At 39.4% G+C, this 16,426-nt stretch overlaps 1 protein-coding gene across 3 annotated transcripts in view; it reads left to right on the top strand.

The window, feature by feature from the left end:
- Positions 1–16,426, top strand: part of YLPM1 (YLP motif containing 1) — a 91,172-nt gene continuing 74,746 nt past the window's right edge. For all 3 annotated transcript variants that reach the window (XM_042448299.1, XM_042448316.1, XM_042448307.1), the window contains exon 1: positions 1–421. In XM_042448299.1, the coding sequence (XP_042304233.1) occupies positions 140–421 (282 nt within the window). In that variant the 5' untranslated portion in view covers positions 1–139. The remainder of the gene's footprint in view (positions 422–16,426) is intronic.

The raw sequence follows: 16,426 nt of genomic DNA on the forward strand, positions 1-16,426 counted from the left end.
AAGCACAGGGAGCCTCTCCCGCCTTCCTCGCGGGAAGGCGGTTTCCGCCACGCGCCCGAGGAGCCCTCCGCGCCGCCGCCGCCGCCTCCGCTGCCTCCGGAGGAGTGGGAGCCCCGCCTCCCGCCAGGCAGCCCCCCGCATGGACATGGACATGGACATGGACCTCTCCTCCTCCCCTCCGCCGCCCGAGACCGAGCCCAGCGGCGCCCCCAGCAGGACCCCGCCGCCCCCAGCCCCATCCTCCGCCTCCTCCTCCTCCTCCTTCCAGTTGCCTCAAGCGGCTCCTTCCCAGGCTTACCTGCCTCCCCCGCAGCCTTCCCAGGGGACCCAGCCTCCTCCCGAAGCGAAGGAGGCAAAGCAGGGCCCAGACCCCAGCGTCAGAGGGGAGCAGCACCAAAGCACCCCGGGAATGACTCACCAGGTAAGCAGGACCGAGGTTGCTCTGGTTCCCCAGACTTTGCCCCTCCGGATGTCATACAGACCAGAGGTCCTGTCCCCAAAGTGTGCCCCTTGTAAGAGATTATTCATTCATTCATTCATTTGTTGGACTTCAGCTCCCAGAACGCCAGGCTATAGAGGCTTCTGGGAGCCAGAGTCCAAAAGAGTTACAGAAAGAAAGAAGTCAGACAGTATGAGCTCTCTCTCATAGATGCATTTGAGGAATATAGGATGCAAAGAGATCTTATGTAGCCCCCCTGAGACTCACTGAGAGAAAGGAATTAGCAGCAGGAGCTCCCCTAAACTTAAATCTACTTCCTCGGGTGCATTTGAGGAATATAGTACACAGAGAGATCTTATGTAGCCCCTTTGAGACTCACTGAAAAAAAGAAGTCGGGCGGCATCAGCTTTCCTAGACTTCAGTCTTACTTCCTCAAGTGCATTTGAAGGGAAGCAGATTTAAGTCCAGGAAAGCTCATGCTGTCGACTTCTTTCTCTCAGTGAGTCTCAAAGGTGGTACAAGAGCTCTCTGTGGTTCCCAAACTGTGCCCTTGTAAGAGATTTTAGACTTCAGCTCCCAGAAGCCTCGGCCACGTTGGCCGATAGTCTGGGATTCTGGGAGTTGAAGTCCAAAATTCCCTTAAAAGCCACACTTTGGGGACCACTGCTGTACATGCATTGATAAGAAGTCGACTGAAGTCTAGGAAAGCTCATGCTGCCCACTTTTTTCTCTCAGTGAGTCTCAAAGGGGCAACACAAGATTCCTCTGGACACTGATTCTACAGACTAACAGGGCTATATCTTTGATTTATAAGTAAATTAGTACAAAAAATCATTGCTAAGGATTCTGTAAGAGTGTGGTATGGGGGAAGTCAATGGAGGAAGTGACCCCACCGCCTTCACCCCCTAACGCCAATGAACATGGAATAGCCACTGTCAAGATTACCACACAGTACCCTCTTATAGCGCTGCTATACCACCAATAATACATGTATGAAATTGTGAGTTGTGAAACTTATGCATTGTAATGCTGATTTTAGCTGTTGTGCTCCCGCCTCGATCCACAGGGAGAGGCGGGAAATATAAAGTAGTAGTTGTTGTTGTTGTTATTATTATTATTATTATTATTTTTTTTTACTGCTCTGGCTGCCTCCTTTTGCATTCTGGGATTTGCAGTTTAGGGAGAGGCATTTAGAATTCTCAGCAAGAAAGCTCTTGGGTTCACTGAACTACAAATCCCAGAATGCAGAGTTTGGGGACCTCTTTTAGACTTTTCAGCTCCCAGAATTCCTCCTAACTGTTGGCCGAGTCAGCTAGGGCTTCTGGAAGTTGAAGTCCAAAACACCTGGAGAACCAAAGTCTGGGAGTCGCTGATCTAAAGGGAAGGTGTCTGAGTTACAGCTGGGGCACAGCACATAAAAGTTTATCATAGAATCATAGAGTTGGAAGAGACCGCAAGGGCCATCCAGGCCAACCCCATTCCACCACGCAGAAACTCGCCATCATAGAATCAAAGAGACCTCAAGGGCCATCCAGTCCTAACCTGCAGGAATGCACAATCAAAGCATCCCCAACACATGGCCATCCAGCCTCTGCTTAAAGACCTCCAAGGAAAGAGACTCCTCCAAACTCCAAGGGAGTGTGTTCCACTGTCAAACAGCTCTTACTGTCAGGAAGTTCTTCCTAATGTTTAGGCGGAATTTCTTTTTCTGTAATTTGAATCCATTACTCCATGTCTTATTCTCTGGTGCAGCAGAAAACAAGTTTGCTCCATCCTCAATGTGACACCCCTTCAAATACTTAAACAGGGCTATCATATCACCCCTTAACCTTCTCTTCTCCAGGCTAAACATGCCCAGCTCCCTAAGTCTCTCCTCATAAGCCATGGTTTCCAGACCCTTCACCATTTTGGTTGCCCTTCTCTAGACACGCTCCAGCTTCTCAACATCTATTTTGAATTGTGGTGCCCTGAACTGGACACAGGATTACAGGTGAGGCCTGACCAAAGCAGAATAGAGTGGCACTATTCTTTCCCTCGATCTAGATTAGACACGGTACTTCTGTTGATGTAGCTTAAAAAGTCAATGCAAGTCTGTGCTGCATCTATAGAAGTATAGTGTCTAGAAGAAAGATATAGCCATGTTAGTCTGTAGAGAGATCTTGTAGCACCCTTGAGTCTCAAAGGTGCTGCAAGATCTCTCTACGTGTAGTATCTAGATCAGTGATGGCGAACCTTTTAGGGACTAAATGCCCAAACTAAAAGGCATTCCAGCACTGGATATTACCTGGCAGGGGCAGGACTTCCGAGGGAAGGGACGTCCAGGACAGGACTTCTGCCCTCCAGGAGCAGAACGTCTTCCCACCACCTTCCTGGGCCTTCAGCTGCCTCTCCAGAGACAGCTGAAGGCCCAGGGGGCCGAGGTGGAAAGAAGAGGAATGGGCATGTGCCTGTTCCTCCTCTTCCCCACCCTCCGTGTGCCATGAAATATGGCTTCACGTGCCACCACGGGTCTAGATCAAAGAAAGAAATACAGTGGACCCTTTTTATCCCCAGGGGTTTAGATCCAGGAACCCCCATGAATAACAAAATCTGTGTATGCTCAAGTCCCGGTAAATACAGTGGCATAGCAAAATGGTGTCCCTTATATAAAATGGAAAAATCAAGGTTTGATACTTGAAATTTATACTTTTTTCAAAAAAATATTTTCAAGCAGTGGATGCTTGAATCCATGTATAAAATATCTGTGGATAAGGAGGGCCAACTTTAGTACCACTCTGCTTTGGTCAGACCTTGAGATTTTATTTATTTGTTTGGTGAGCCACTCCCCCCCCCCATTTATCATGTGAGCATTATCCTTTTCTTAAAAGAAAGCAGTTATGTGTAAAAAATAATGTGAAATCTACAGGCTGCCAGTGGTTCCCATTGGCCAAAGTGGCTGAGGCTTCTGGGAACTGAAGTCCAAAACACCTCGAGGACCAGAATCTGGGAACCACTGGGCTAGGCCCTATAGAGCATTAGCCTGCATACATAAGTGCATATATGCATATGTTTTTGCATGAGTTATACTTCTCTTTCCAGAAAAAGTTGCTTTAATTTTAAAATATGGTAAGACATGAATGTCCTTCTTTAAGGTAGTTCTGATATATTTGGGATGAAGGGAGGGCGTTTCCTGACAGGCTTGTGTAATAGCATCTTTTCCTCCCAGATCTAAAGCATAATAATATGCAAGTAAAATCAGCTAGTGGATCTTATTTCCAGATAAGTGTTGTTAGGCATACAGTTTTAAAGCGTAGTCTCTGAGTATCTTTAACAAGGGAAAGCATCAGTTGTAAACTTCTGATTTAACAGCATCTGTAATACTTGACATATACAGTACATAGTTGTAACCACAGTGAGCTTAGAAGGACTCTGAGAGCACTGAGTCTCTGTATTTTAGTATCCAACAATTGGTCAGAGAAGAGTTCATTTGAGCAGTTGTGTGCGTATGAGCACTTTTCCCATATGAGCAAACAACTGTTACATTAAAGACTTCCTTCAAGTAGCAGTGGTATGGAGGAGCTGAGCATTTTGCAGCTTAGAGCCAGTATCTTCTTGATAAGCTTCTACTATGCATCCGTCCAGTTTGGGATTGAGTATCTTCTTCCCTGCCTTAACATTTGAAAATGTACGTGTTTTGATTGCACTATGACTGTTTGACTACAGTTGTAAAATCTGTTTGAGTGGGGTTTCTTTAAAATAAAAATCAGAAATAGGTATATTCTGTGTTAGTTGTTAGGTGCCCTCGAGTCAACTTGTACTCATGGCTACCCTGTAGATGAGACATCTCCAAGCTCCCCTGCCCCCCTCTGCTCTGCTTAGGTCTTCTAGATTCTGGCCAGTGTCCTTCCTAGTTGAGTCTAGCCATCATGAGGTCTTCCTTGCTTTCTGCTGCCTTTTACCTTTCCTAGCTTTGTTGTTTTTTTTAGTGAGTCTTGCCTTCTCATTATGTGGCCAAAGTATGTCAGCGTCAGTTTCGTGATCTTGGCTTCTAAGGAGATTTCAGGCTTCATCTGGTCAAGGACACATTTGTTTGCCTTTCTGGCTATCCATTGTATCCTCAGCACTCTTCTCCAGCACCACATCTCAAATGAGTTGATTTTCTTTTTATCCGTTTTCTTCACTGTTCAGCTCGCGCATCTGTACAAGACGATGTGGAATACAGCGGCTTGGATGAGTCTGACTTTAGTGCTCAGTTGCGTATCTTTACTTTTTAGGATTTTGTCTAGTTCTTTCATCACTGCTCTTCCCATTCCTAGTCGTCTTCTTATTTCTTGACTTCAGTCTCCATTCTGAACAATATTTGATTCAAGGTATGGGAAATCTTTAATGATTTTGATTTGCTCATTGTCTAGGACTCTAGGTTGAATTTATGCAGCTCCTCTTTGATCATTATTTTTGTCTTCTTTATGTTCAAGCCTGCCTTTACACTTTCCTCCTTGATTGTCCATAGTAATTGTTCCAAGTTCATGATGTTTTCTGCTAGTAGTATGGTGTCATCTGCATAATTTAGACTATTGATGTTCCTGTTTCTTATCTTCACATCTCCTCCTTCTGAGTCTAAACCAGCTCTTTGTATGATATTTTCTACATACAGGTTGAACAGATAGGGTGATGATTTGTACCCTTGCCTGACCCCATTCCAATTAGGAACCATTCTGTTTTTCCATGTTCTGTTCTGACAGTAGCCTCTTGTCTGAGTACAGATTCCTCATTAGGACTATCAGATGTGTTGGCACTCCCGTGTCTTTAGGGGCATTCCATAACCTTTCATGATCTTTGCAGCCAAAGGCTTTGCTATAGTCTATAAACCACATGCTGATTTTCTCTTGGAATGCCCTGGTGCGTTCCATTAACCAATATATGTTTGCTATGTGGTACGTTGTGCCTCTGCCTTTACTGAACCCTGCTTGCACCTCTGGGATTTCTGTCTCTGTATATGCTTGGAATCAGTGTTGCAGAATTTTAAGCATCATTTTGTTTGCATGGGAAATGCTATAATTCTCTAATTGCCGCATTGTTTTGTGTCTCTTTTTTGTGGATTGGGATGAATATTGAATGTTTCCAGTCTGTTGGCCACTGTTTTATTTTCCATATTTGTTGGCAGGCTTTAGAAATTGATACTTTCTGTGCGGGTTGTCTCAGTTCAATAGGAATATCATTTGCTCCTTGTGACTGATTCGTCCCAATTTCTCTCATTGCAGCTGCCACAGAAATTTCTAGAATTTGAGGTTCATCCTTGTATACTTCATTCCTTTTTTATTATTATTAATTTTTTTATTATTTGTTAAAATATAGCATTTTTAATAATTTCTAAAGCTTCCATCTTCTCTTTCTTGTCCTTGAATACTCAAATTTCATTCAGTGTTTTTGGAAAGGAAGAGTAAAAAGAATAATATTAATATTACATTCAGAAAAATGAAACTTAAATAACTATAGCAGTAGAAACTGGTTTCATCCTCCCCCAGGTTCCCCAGCCTTAGTTGGAGTTGTATTCTTGGTACATTATTCTGTTTACACTTTCATATACTGTATATATATATATACCTGCTAACTTTCGTTTCATTCACAGTTATCTTCATATTGATGTTACTAACCATAATACATATTATTATATTTTCCCCTTCTTATCGTTAATTCCAGATTTTGGTAATTCTTTCCCATTTCCTTTGAAATTGTTGCTCTGATTTGCCATTAATCATCATTGTTAGTTTATCCATTATCATTAGGTCATTTACTTTTAGTATCCAATCCTCAAACATTTGAGAGTTTCCTCCTTTCCAGTACCTTGCAACTTTCAAACAGGCTACGCTGATCATGTTTAATATAGTGCCTAACTGGTCTTGATTTATTTTCCTTTCTAATTCTTCCATTATATTTAACAAAAATAATTTAGGGGTTCTCTCAAAGTTTGTTTGGATTTTGGAGTGTACTGCTTTCCAAAACTCAGTTATCTCATATATGACCACCACATATGAAAGTAATTGGCATCGTTTTTGCCGCACCTCCAACATTTACTTCCATTGATACCATCTTCCATCCTTGCCAGTTTTGCAAGTGTTAGATGTCACTTGTAGAGTAATTTATAATATTTTTCTATCAAGTGAGCACTTTTAGTAAACTTTAAGTTTTTCCCCATACTTTCTCCCATGAGTTAAGGGGTATTTGTTCCCCTATATCCCTCATCCACTTTATCATGCAGACCTTTACCATTTCTTCATTTAACTCAGTGTCTAATAGGATTTTGTAAATTCTTGAAACCATATGTTTTTCACCCCTAGATAGAATGTAATCTATATCCTTCTATTCAATTTCAATTCCTGTCTGTTTAATATCTTTTTAAAATCTCTCTTTCAATTGGAAGAATGTTAACCATTGTATTCCTAAATCTTCCTTCTGAACCGTTTCCAGAGTTTTAAATTCAATTCCTTTTTTCATTTTAGACAACAGATCTTTATATGTAATCCATTTTTCTTTTTTTCCCTTGGGTTTTATAAAAGGCTTCCTGAGGGGAGGTCCAGCTTGGGATTTTCAAATAAAATGAATTCTTATATTTATGCCATATCTTTAATAAGGATTTCCTAATTGGATGTTTGTTAAAATCTTTCAAGTTCACCTCTTCTTTATAACATAAAAAAGCATGCCATCCTTTATCTAAATTTATGCCTTCCAAGGCAAGCAGTTTCTCATTTTTCAGATTAATCCATTCCTTTAACCATTTAAAGGTGCATGCATTAAGATAGATTTGCAAATTTGGTAAGCCTAGACCTCCTTGCCTTTTGCTATCCTGCATGACAAATGTTTTAATTCTGGATTTTTTGCCTTGCCAAATGAATTCTCTAATGTCTTTTGTCCATTTCTTAAAAAGCTTGTCAGATGTAATAATAGGTATAGATTGGAAGAAAAAAATCATCTTGGGGAGTATGTACATTTGAATCACGGCTACCCTGCCCATTAATGAGAGTTGTAATGTCTTCCATTTTCTCAAATCCTCCTGTATATTACTCCACACTTTGATATACAGTGGTGCCTCGGGTTACGAAAGTAATTCGTTCCGCGGCCGCTTTCGTAACCCGAAAAGCCTTCGTAAGCCGAATTGCCATAGGCGCTAATGGGGAAAAGCCGCGTTTCGTGCGAAAAAGCGCCAAAAAGCACCAAAAATTTTCTTCGTAACCCGAAAAAACATTCGTAACCCGGAACAATGATTTCCAATGGGATTTTTTCGTATCCCGAAAATTTCGTAACCTGGGTATTTCGTATCCCGAGGTACCACTGTAATCGTTTCCTCACAGTTCAGAATTTTGGTTTGTGATGGTGATCCCCAGATATTTGTTTTTTTATATTTTTAAATCAGAATTTTCTAGCAGAGATTTCTCATCTGCTTTTGAGAGATTCTTTGTCATTATACCACTTTTTGTTTTTTGATCTTAAATCCTGCCATCTCACCAGCTTCATCTAATGTTAGCCATAATTTTTTAATACTATTTGATGGATTTTCTAAGAAAATTACAATGTCATCAGTGAATGCCTTTAGTTTAAAGTGATCTGTTTGTTGTTTCTAATTTTCCTTAACAGAATTTCTATCATCAAAATAAATAAATGGGGAAAGGGGGGACATCCCTGTCGAGTTCCTTTATTTATTTTACAACCTTGTGATCTTTCCCCATGAATAACTTTTTGGGCTGATTGTTTATTATACAGTGGACCCTTGTTATACGCTGGGGTTTGGTTCCAAGATTCCCCGTGTATAACAAAATCCATGTATGCTCAAGTCCCATTAAATATAATGACATAGCAAAATGGTGTCCCTAATAAAAAATGGAACATCAAGGTAAATTTATACTTTTTTGGAACATTTTCAAACCGTGTATGCTTGAATCCGTGTATAAAAAATCTGTATAAGAAGGGCCGACTGTATATGGCATTGACCCATTTTTGAAAGTTTGTTCCTATATCACTCTGTTTTAGTACCTCTTTAAGAAAGAACTGGTTTGCAATATTGAGTGCTTTTGCTAGATCCAAAAATATTATTCCCATTTTTTTCTTTTTATGATGTTCAAAAAAACTATTATATTTACCACTGTTCTTATGTTATTTTTAATTTGGCATCTCAGTAAAAACCCAGCTTGATCTTCATGTATCCAATACAACAACACTTTTTTAACCTGTCTGCCAAGATTGAAGCATAAATTTTATAATCCAAGTTTAGAAGCGAGATTGGCCTATAATTCTCCATCAGTTCAGGATCTCTTTATTCTTTGGGGATTAACACAATTGTTGCATTACACCAAGTTTCTGTGAACTTACCATTTTTAATTTCTTTTATCGTGTTGTAAATAGGTACTAATAATTCCTCTGCAAAGGTCTTATAGTATTTTGCAATTAACACATCTGGCCCTGGAGCCTTATTGTCTTTCAAATTCCTTGTTACTCTATGTATTTCTTCCCCAATTATTGGAGCATTTAGCTCTTTTCTTTGTTTTTCTGTGAATTGTGGAATTTTTTCTTTTCTAATAAATTCTTGGATCTTAGACTTTTTTCTGTTAAATTCACATTGGAGAATAATATTGAATAATAATCAGTAATAATTTGTTTAATTTTGTCTTGCTGTGTGTATTCTTTCCCTTTAACCTTTAATTTTATTATCATTCTCCTTTCTCTTTCTTTTTTTAAATTTGTATGCTAACCATTTTCCTGTTTTGTTAGCATGTTCAAAGTGGTGTTGTCTTAAGTATTTTATTTTGTTGGCTATTTGTTGATTAATTTTCTGACTCAATTGATTCTTTATTATATGACGATCTTGCCTGGCTTTTTTATCTTGAGGGTTTTCTTTAAGCTTTTGTTCTTTCTTATTCAGTGAGTCCATTAGTTCTTTTTCTTTTTGTTTCTCGCATCTCTTTTTTCTGGCCTCTTGTTGGATGAAAAGCCCTCTTATAACTGCTTTACTAGCATACCAAATAATATGGGCTGGCATTTCACTGGTTTTGTTCTTTTAAAAATAAAATTTTAGTTCTTGCTTTATTCTTTTGACAAATTCTTCATCTTGCAATAGGTAATCTTTTAATTTCCATGTCCATTCCCTTTTTAAAGTTTTAAAGACCATGCAGATTGCATAATAGTCTGAAAGTGTCTGGGGGGATATCTCAGTTTTTGTGATATTTTTACAGAGTTGTTAAGATATACAAATTATATCACTTCTGGGCCAACTACTAAATCTGTCAGAGTAAAACGTATAATCTCTGCAAGTGCTATTTAAAGAGTGAAAGATCTTATTCTGGACATAAACCAAAATAAAAAAATTGAGATTGAAGGGAAAGAGATAAAAAAATTTAAAGCAACTCCAACACAAGTGTTAAGGAAAAGGCGAGACTACACAATACTAACATAATACTTAAGACGCAATAATATAAGATACAAATGGGGGGAAAACAGAAGGCGTCTCCTTTGCATTTAAAAAAGAGAGAGTTGTCATCAACTCAGAAGAAAAGATGAAAGATGCTTTAACAACAAAAAGGTTCAAAAATCTGAAAAGACAGGAGATGGGAAAAGGGGGAAAGGAGAATAGGACAACGAAGATGGAGACAAGAACTGGAAGAGTGTGGAGAACAGGGAATTCAGAGGAAAAGAAATTTAGTTCAGGGGAGTCAGAGAAATCGACATCAGAAGAAGAGAGTGAAACTGAGTCAGAGCCAGAGACAGAACAAAAGAAGGATGAGGAACATAATGAAAATAGAGAAGGAAAAAGCAATGGGAAGAAAGCAGAGTAGGCAGGAAACAAAAAGGGGAAAAGAAAAATAAGGAAATATAGAAGAACCAGATACTAATATAATTTGTGATAAAAAATAAACATTAATGACTACTAAACTATTGTCAGGAAACATCAATGGGGTAAATTCCAAATTTAAAAGGAGGAAAATATTTCATCTTCTCGAAAAACAAAAAGCAGACTTTATTTGTCTCCAAGAAACTCATATTAAAGCGAAAGACAAAACTATTTTGGAAAATAATAGGTATGGGGAGCTGTTCACGGCATATAATGGAAAATAGAGAAAGAAAGGCATAGCAATTTATGTCAAGTCAAAAGGCCAAGCTAAAGAAATCTTTAAAGACAAAGACGGTCAATATATTGCTATAGAAATAATGCATCTGGGGGGGGGGGAATACTATTAATAAATATTTATGCCCTACAAGAGAATAAAGCTCTAAGAGAATTTGGATTATGAAAACATCATAATAGCGGGAGAGTGGAATGGGGTCTGGGAATCTGATATAGATAAATCCAATTCCAAATCTAAAAAGAAAAGAAAAACAAGGGAAATTACCTGATTCAGCATTTAAACTAATAAAAAAACCTAAACTTAATTGATATTTGGAGAAAAATTTACTTCTTCATTCCATGTGTCATTCATTTTTCCATCTCTTTTATACAGCTATTCTGTGTATTACAACCAGTGTCTTTTTATTTCTTTTCAGTCTTGCAGCATGGTCATCTTCTTATCATAGAGCATCCCAGCCTTTGGTTTGAAACTCCCTTATTTTTGATCACTGAAAGTGTCTTCTTGTATTCTTCCTTGATTATGGGCCATAATTCTTCTGGCTCCCGGTCAATTATGTTTAACAGTGCAAATCTTTCTTACATTGTAAATTTTGTTCAGATATTGTTCAGATCATATTTTGGTATGATGGCTTTTTTTTCTTTCTTCAACATTACTCTATTTTTTTTAAAAAAATGTTATAAATAATTTGTGGTCTGTACCACAGTCTGCACCTGGTCTAGTTTTGTCTGCAAGAAAATAGCTTCTCCATCTTCTGCTTCTAATTATACAGTACAGTATTTGTTGCTGCCTTCGAGTCAATCTCAGCTCATGGTAACCCAGTGAATGAGATGTCTCCCTTATAATATAATTTATTTATATTCTGCCTTTTCCCGAGGGAATCAAGGTGGATTACAACACAAATATAACAATAAAATACCATAAGAATAAAAATTCACAATTATAAACAATCACATATCCCAACCCTCACCCCATATGTTCAACAAGGCAATGCTTGTATGAAGCAGCACTATACATATTATAGGAATAGAATATATTATCTTCCACCTCCCTGCTCCAGTCCTGTAGGCTCAGACCTGTGGTCACCCTAATTGAGTCTATCCACCTGGCATGAGGTCTTACTCTTTTTCTACTGCTCTCTGCTCTTTTTCTACTGTTCTCTGTCTTTTCTAATGAGTTCTGCTTTCTCACAATGTGGCCAAAGTATGACAGTGTTAGTCATCTTGGCTTCCAGGGAGAGTTTAGGCTTGATTTGTTCTAGGACCCAAATTGTTTGTCTTTTTGGCCATCCATAGTGTCCCCAGCACTCTTCTCCAGAACCACATCTTGAATTAATTAATTCAAGATCTCACAGTAATAAAATACCGTGTAGCTATGTGAGTCAAAGTGATTCATTCCTGTCTATTTTAGCTCGCTCACCCCTAGTATTGCTATGTTTATGTGCTCCATTTCCTATTTTTTACTGTATCTAGCTTCACCTGGCTCATGCTCCTTATATTCCACATTCCTATAATCTGTGTAGTGCTGCTTCATATAAGCATTGCCTTGTGGAACATAAAATCATAGAATCATAGAGTTCGAAGAGACCACAAGGGCCATCCAGTCCTGCCGTGCAGGAACTCTCAATCAAAGCATACCTGACAGATGGCCATCCAGCCTCTGTTTAAAGACTTCAAAGAAGGGAGACTCCACCACACTCCAAGGGGGTGTGTTCCACTGTCAAACAGCTGTTACTGTCAGGACGTTCCTCCTATTGTTGAGGTGGAATCTCTTTTCCTGTAGCATGGATCCATTATTCCGGGTCCTGTTCTCTGGAGCAGCAGAAAGCAAGCTTGCTCCCTCCTCAATAAAACATCCCTTCAAATATTTTAACAGGTCTATCATATCACCTCTTAACCTTCTCTTCTCCAGGCTAAACATATCTGCTGCTGGGCTCTCCACCCTTCAGTTTCTCTGTGCCATTGATCAGCTGTCGGTTGTGATCTTCCAGTATTGCTCCTTTCTATCTCTGTTTGTGTACTAGTCCTTCCTTTTTTTTCATTGTTTCATCTGTGTTAGTTATCTTTCTAGCAAAGTTTATATTTTTGCCTTCTGTTGACACCTTGGCCAAATAATTTCTGAGGGTAATTTTCTATTGGTTGTTGATAAACTAATTCTAAATTACAATCTGTGCTGTAGAACCTTGAAGCATTATGGTTGTGGAGTTTAAAAATTAAAGCTGGAGGAAGGAGGATCAGGAGTGCTAAAATGTCAATACTGGGTAGTATAGTAATCAGACCAGATCATTTGTTGGGCCCCCACATTCATCTGTCTGTGGTGGATCATATCTCACAAGTGATCAGGAAATACCCTCATTGACTGTATTTTATGTATTTGGCAGGGTACAGACGGCAGAAGAGGGGCGGTCCACAACCGCTCCTTTTCTTGCCAGGTTGAAGGCAGGGCAACCTCACCGGCAGCACCTGCAGCTCCAACCCAGCACTTTTGCAAAACGCTGTTTCCCTTTGGCACTTGGCCCCTTTCTCCCTGGCTTCGTTCCTGCGGCAATCTAGTTGCCACAGGAACGAGGCGCCCTCCCAGAAGGAGCTCCATTTCAGAGCTCCTTCTCGCACCACAAATAGGGCGTCCTAAGTGCCCTCCAGCGGCACGATGATGTCAGGCACGCACCGGTCCATTTGGACATGGCAAGCAAGTGATGGCATTGTCGTGTACTGCATATGGACAGCACCATGCCAAGATGGTGCCCTCCATACGTAATAGGGCTGGGGAGCGTGCTTCCACGCCGTCTGTACTGGACCTTAGCTACTTCTGAAGATATTTTAAAATGACACACAGTTGTGAGGTTATTGTTTGGAATACCTTTTACTTGGAATACTCATTTAATTTAAAAGACAAATTCTAGAGGATAAAATAAAGCCACAGATATTTGGCCCTACAGTTGGTACTATACTGTGAGCACTGTGCTGTGAACACTCTGCTGCTCTTGATACTAAAAATCATTGTACTTTATACTTATGATAGATGTCAATTAACAATAGATGTTGATGTATTTATTTATTTTATATCTCACCTTTCTCTCAGTATGGGGCTCAAAGCAGATTATTGTGTAACTTAAAGCAAAATAGCTAAGTAAGTAGATCTTTGTCGATAGCAAAAAGAGAGCAGGGAAGAGGCCAACTGAGCCTTCCTTGGGGGACAGAGACAGGTGGGACGAAGAGAAAGCCCATATAAGACATATAAGACTGAGGCAGGCTTATATGGGGAGATTCAAGGTTTCAGCTAGCATGGACCTAACGATGCCCATGTTTAACAATGACTATTGTAGACCAGTGATTCTCAATCCTTGATTGTGTAGATGTTTTGTTCTTAAATTTCCAGTAATGCTAACCATTGGTGAATCTGGCTGGGGCTTCTTGTATCTGAAGTTGAAAACATCTGGAGGACCAAGGTTTGAGAACCTCCATTATACAATAAAAAGGGTCAGGCATCTGTTGTTGTTTTTTTAAAAAAGTTAAGGTCTTTTTCAAATTTAAGGTACTGTATGTATTTTGCCATATGAGTGTTTTAAACTATGGAGGAATATATATATATATGTTCGTTCGTTCGTTCGTTCGTTCGTTCATTCATCCATCTAGTATCCAGAGAAAAAGTTTGGCAGGATGTTGTGTTGTGTGTCATTTTCTGACTGAAAGTCTGAATGTGAACCCAAATCCTCATTTATAGTATATCATAGTAGGATGGACATAAAACTTTGAGCATCTCTAAAAACCACAACTTAAGTTGTTTGTCAGTCCTGAGTCTCTGTGTGTTCTTAGGTAAAGAGAAGCATGTTCCTAAAATGTCGCTCCTCTTCCAGTAAAAATAGGTATTTGGAGAGTGGTAGAAGCATAATGTATTGGAATGTAGGACACTGACAGAGGCAATAATGTATTTATCCCTGACAGACTCTCTAACTAGAATCCTGTTGATTGCATACTAAGTTCCCTTATACGAGAGGATGCACTTTTTAGGAATTTGCACCAGAGTCGTATCCTGATTATGGCTGCATAAGGAGAGCTCTGCCAGCATAACCCATTGCCCAAGTACTTGTGGCTTACAAGGTACTATGCAAGCATGTCCTCAATGTACTTTGACAAGGGCCTGTCTACCATTGTACAATGTAAGTGGGAATAAGTGTAATGCAGGTTTATATGATCAGTTGTACAGAGGTGTGACACAGTATGCTGGCAGCATAGTACACTCAGAGCTCAGATACATTGGCATAGCTTTGTTCTGCACTGTTCCTCTGTTGAATCTTGGGCACTTCACGATCACCTAATTACTTACATTGACAATTATGATGAACTAGAAAACACTGAATAAGATTTCTGACACCACATGAAATAGCCATTGAGGGTGACACCTTGTCTGTTTTGCTATAATTAGTTTTATGGGAATAGTTCTGACAAAGTTTCTTCAGTGTACTACTTCAATTTGTTTTATTAACTAAATCCAGCATTGTACATATGATTTGTACTAAAATATTTAAAATGAGGTTTTACTTAAATATCTTGTCTTCTGGATATACAGTTGCCCTTCTGTTTTTACGGACTTGGAATCTGTCCCTCGCCCGTTTGCAAGCAGCAAACAGAGGGGAACTACATAAGGAGCATGCTCATTATGTGCGCCCATGGGTTCCCCCGAGTGTGCACCATCATTCAAGCCAATGGCCCTTGAATATTGGTGATTTTTCAATTTCACAGGGAGGTCTGAAAAGGATCCCCAACAAAAATGGAGGGGTGACTGTACAAGCACAAATACAGTATGAATATAGTTTTGTATGCAGGTTCATGTATTTGTTCTCTGATTCCTTGGTGTCATATTTTACAGGAAGCAATACGCCATGTAATGCTGAAGCCAATAGAAGGAAACCACACGCAAAAGAGGTCCCCATTCCCTTAGTTTTCCCCACAAAGTTTCAATTAAGGGGGCCTTAGCAACAATGTGCAATGAGACATGATGTGACAAGACACAAGGGATGCAGGCGACTGTAATAGGAAGACAGAGATGAGGAACCCACTTGTATCTGTTTTCCCTGATTGTGCTAACAACATTGGATACAATTTATAGGTTCCCAGTACTGTGCTCCATTCATACTAATGTGTGGTGGGCATTTTCAGAAATAATTGATGAGTGACTGAGAACTTCCTTTTAAATATCCCACACAATCTTTTAATTTTTTTGCCCTCCAGTAAGGCCTAAAGGCTGAAGGAAGCCTGGCCTGCAGGGGAAAATAAACAGTATAGGAGCAGAGGATAATCTGCAAATGCAGTAAGTGTTAAACTCCTCCTTTATCCTGTTCATCCTCCCCTGCAAATATTCCTACCTCTTGTTTATGGTACCCAGAAGATATGTATACAGGAAACCTATATGCTAGTACAATGTGTAGTTATGGCTTGAGTAGCTGGCAGATAATCCAGATAATCATATACATATTATACTGCACATCCTTTGTTCATAATTCCTTGAAGTTTCTTCTAATTCTTCTGCTTTTTGTCACACATTTCTTTATATTCTGTCCTCTGTTTTCAGCAATGAAAATAAGCTTTCTCTACTCTGTTGTTAGGACTTTTGTCATATGCATTTGACATAAGTAGTTTGATTGTTGAATTATTCTTCCAGCTGTCAGTTGTTAATCTCTGTCAGTCTGTCTGGAGGATTAGTTATAAATCAAGAGCTGTAGTTTGCTTATACAGATTTAGTTGGAACTAAATTCTTTTTAAACTCACTAGACATTAATCCTGCATAGACTAGGACATAATTGCATTGTTAATGATTTAGTAGTCATATTCTCTGACAACAATGTTCTGCTGCTACCTTATTTATCCAAGGTGATGCTGCATGCACACAACAGGGA

Source organism: Sceloporus undulatus, chromosome 1, assembly GCF_019175285.1.
Source record: "Sceloporus undulatus isolate JIND9_A2432 ecotype Alabama chromosome 1, SceUnd_v1.1, whole genome shotgun sequence".
NCBI lineage: Eukaryota > Metazoa > Chordata > Lepidosauria > Squamata > Phrynosomatidae > Sceloporus > Sceloporus undulatus.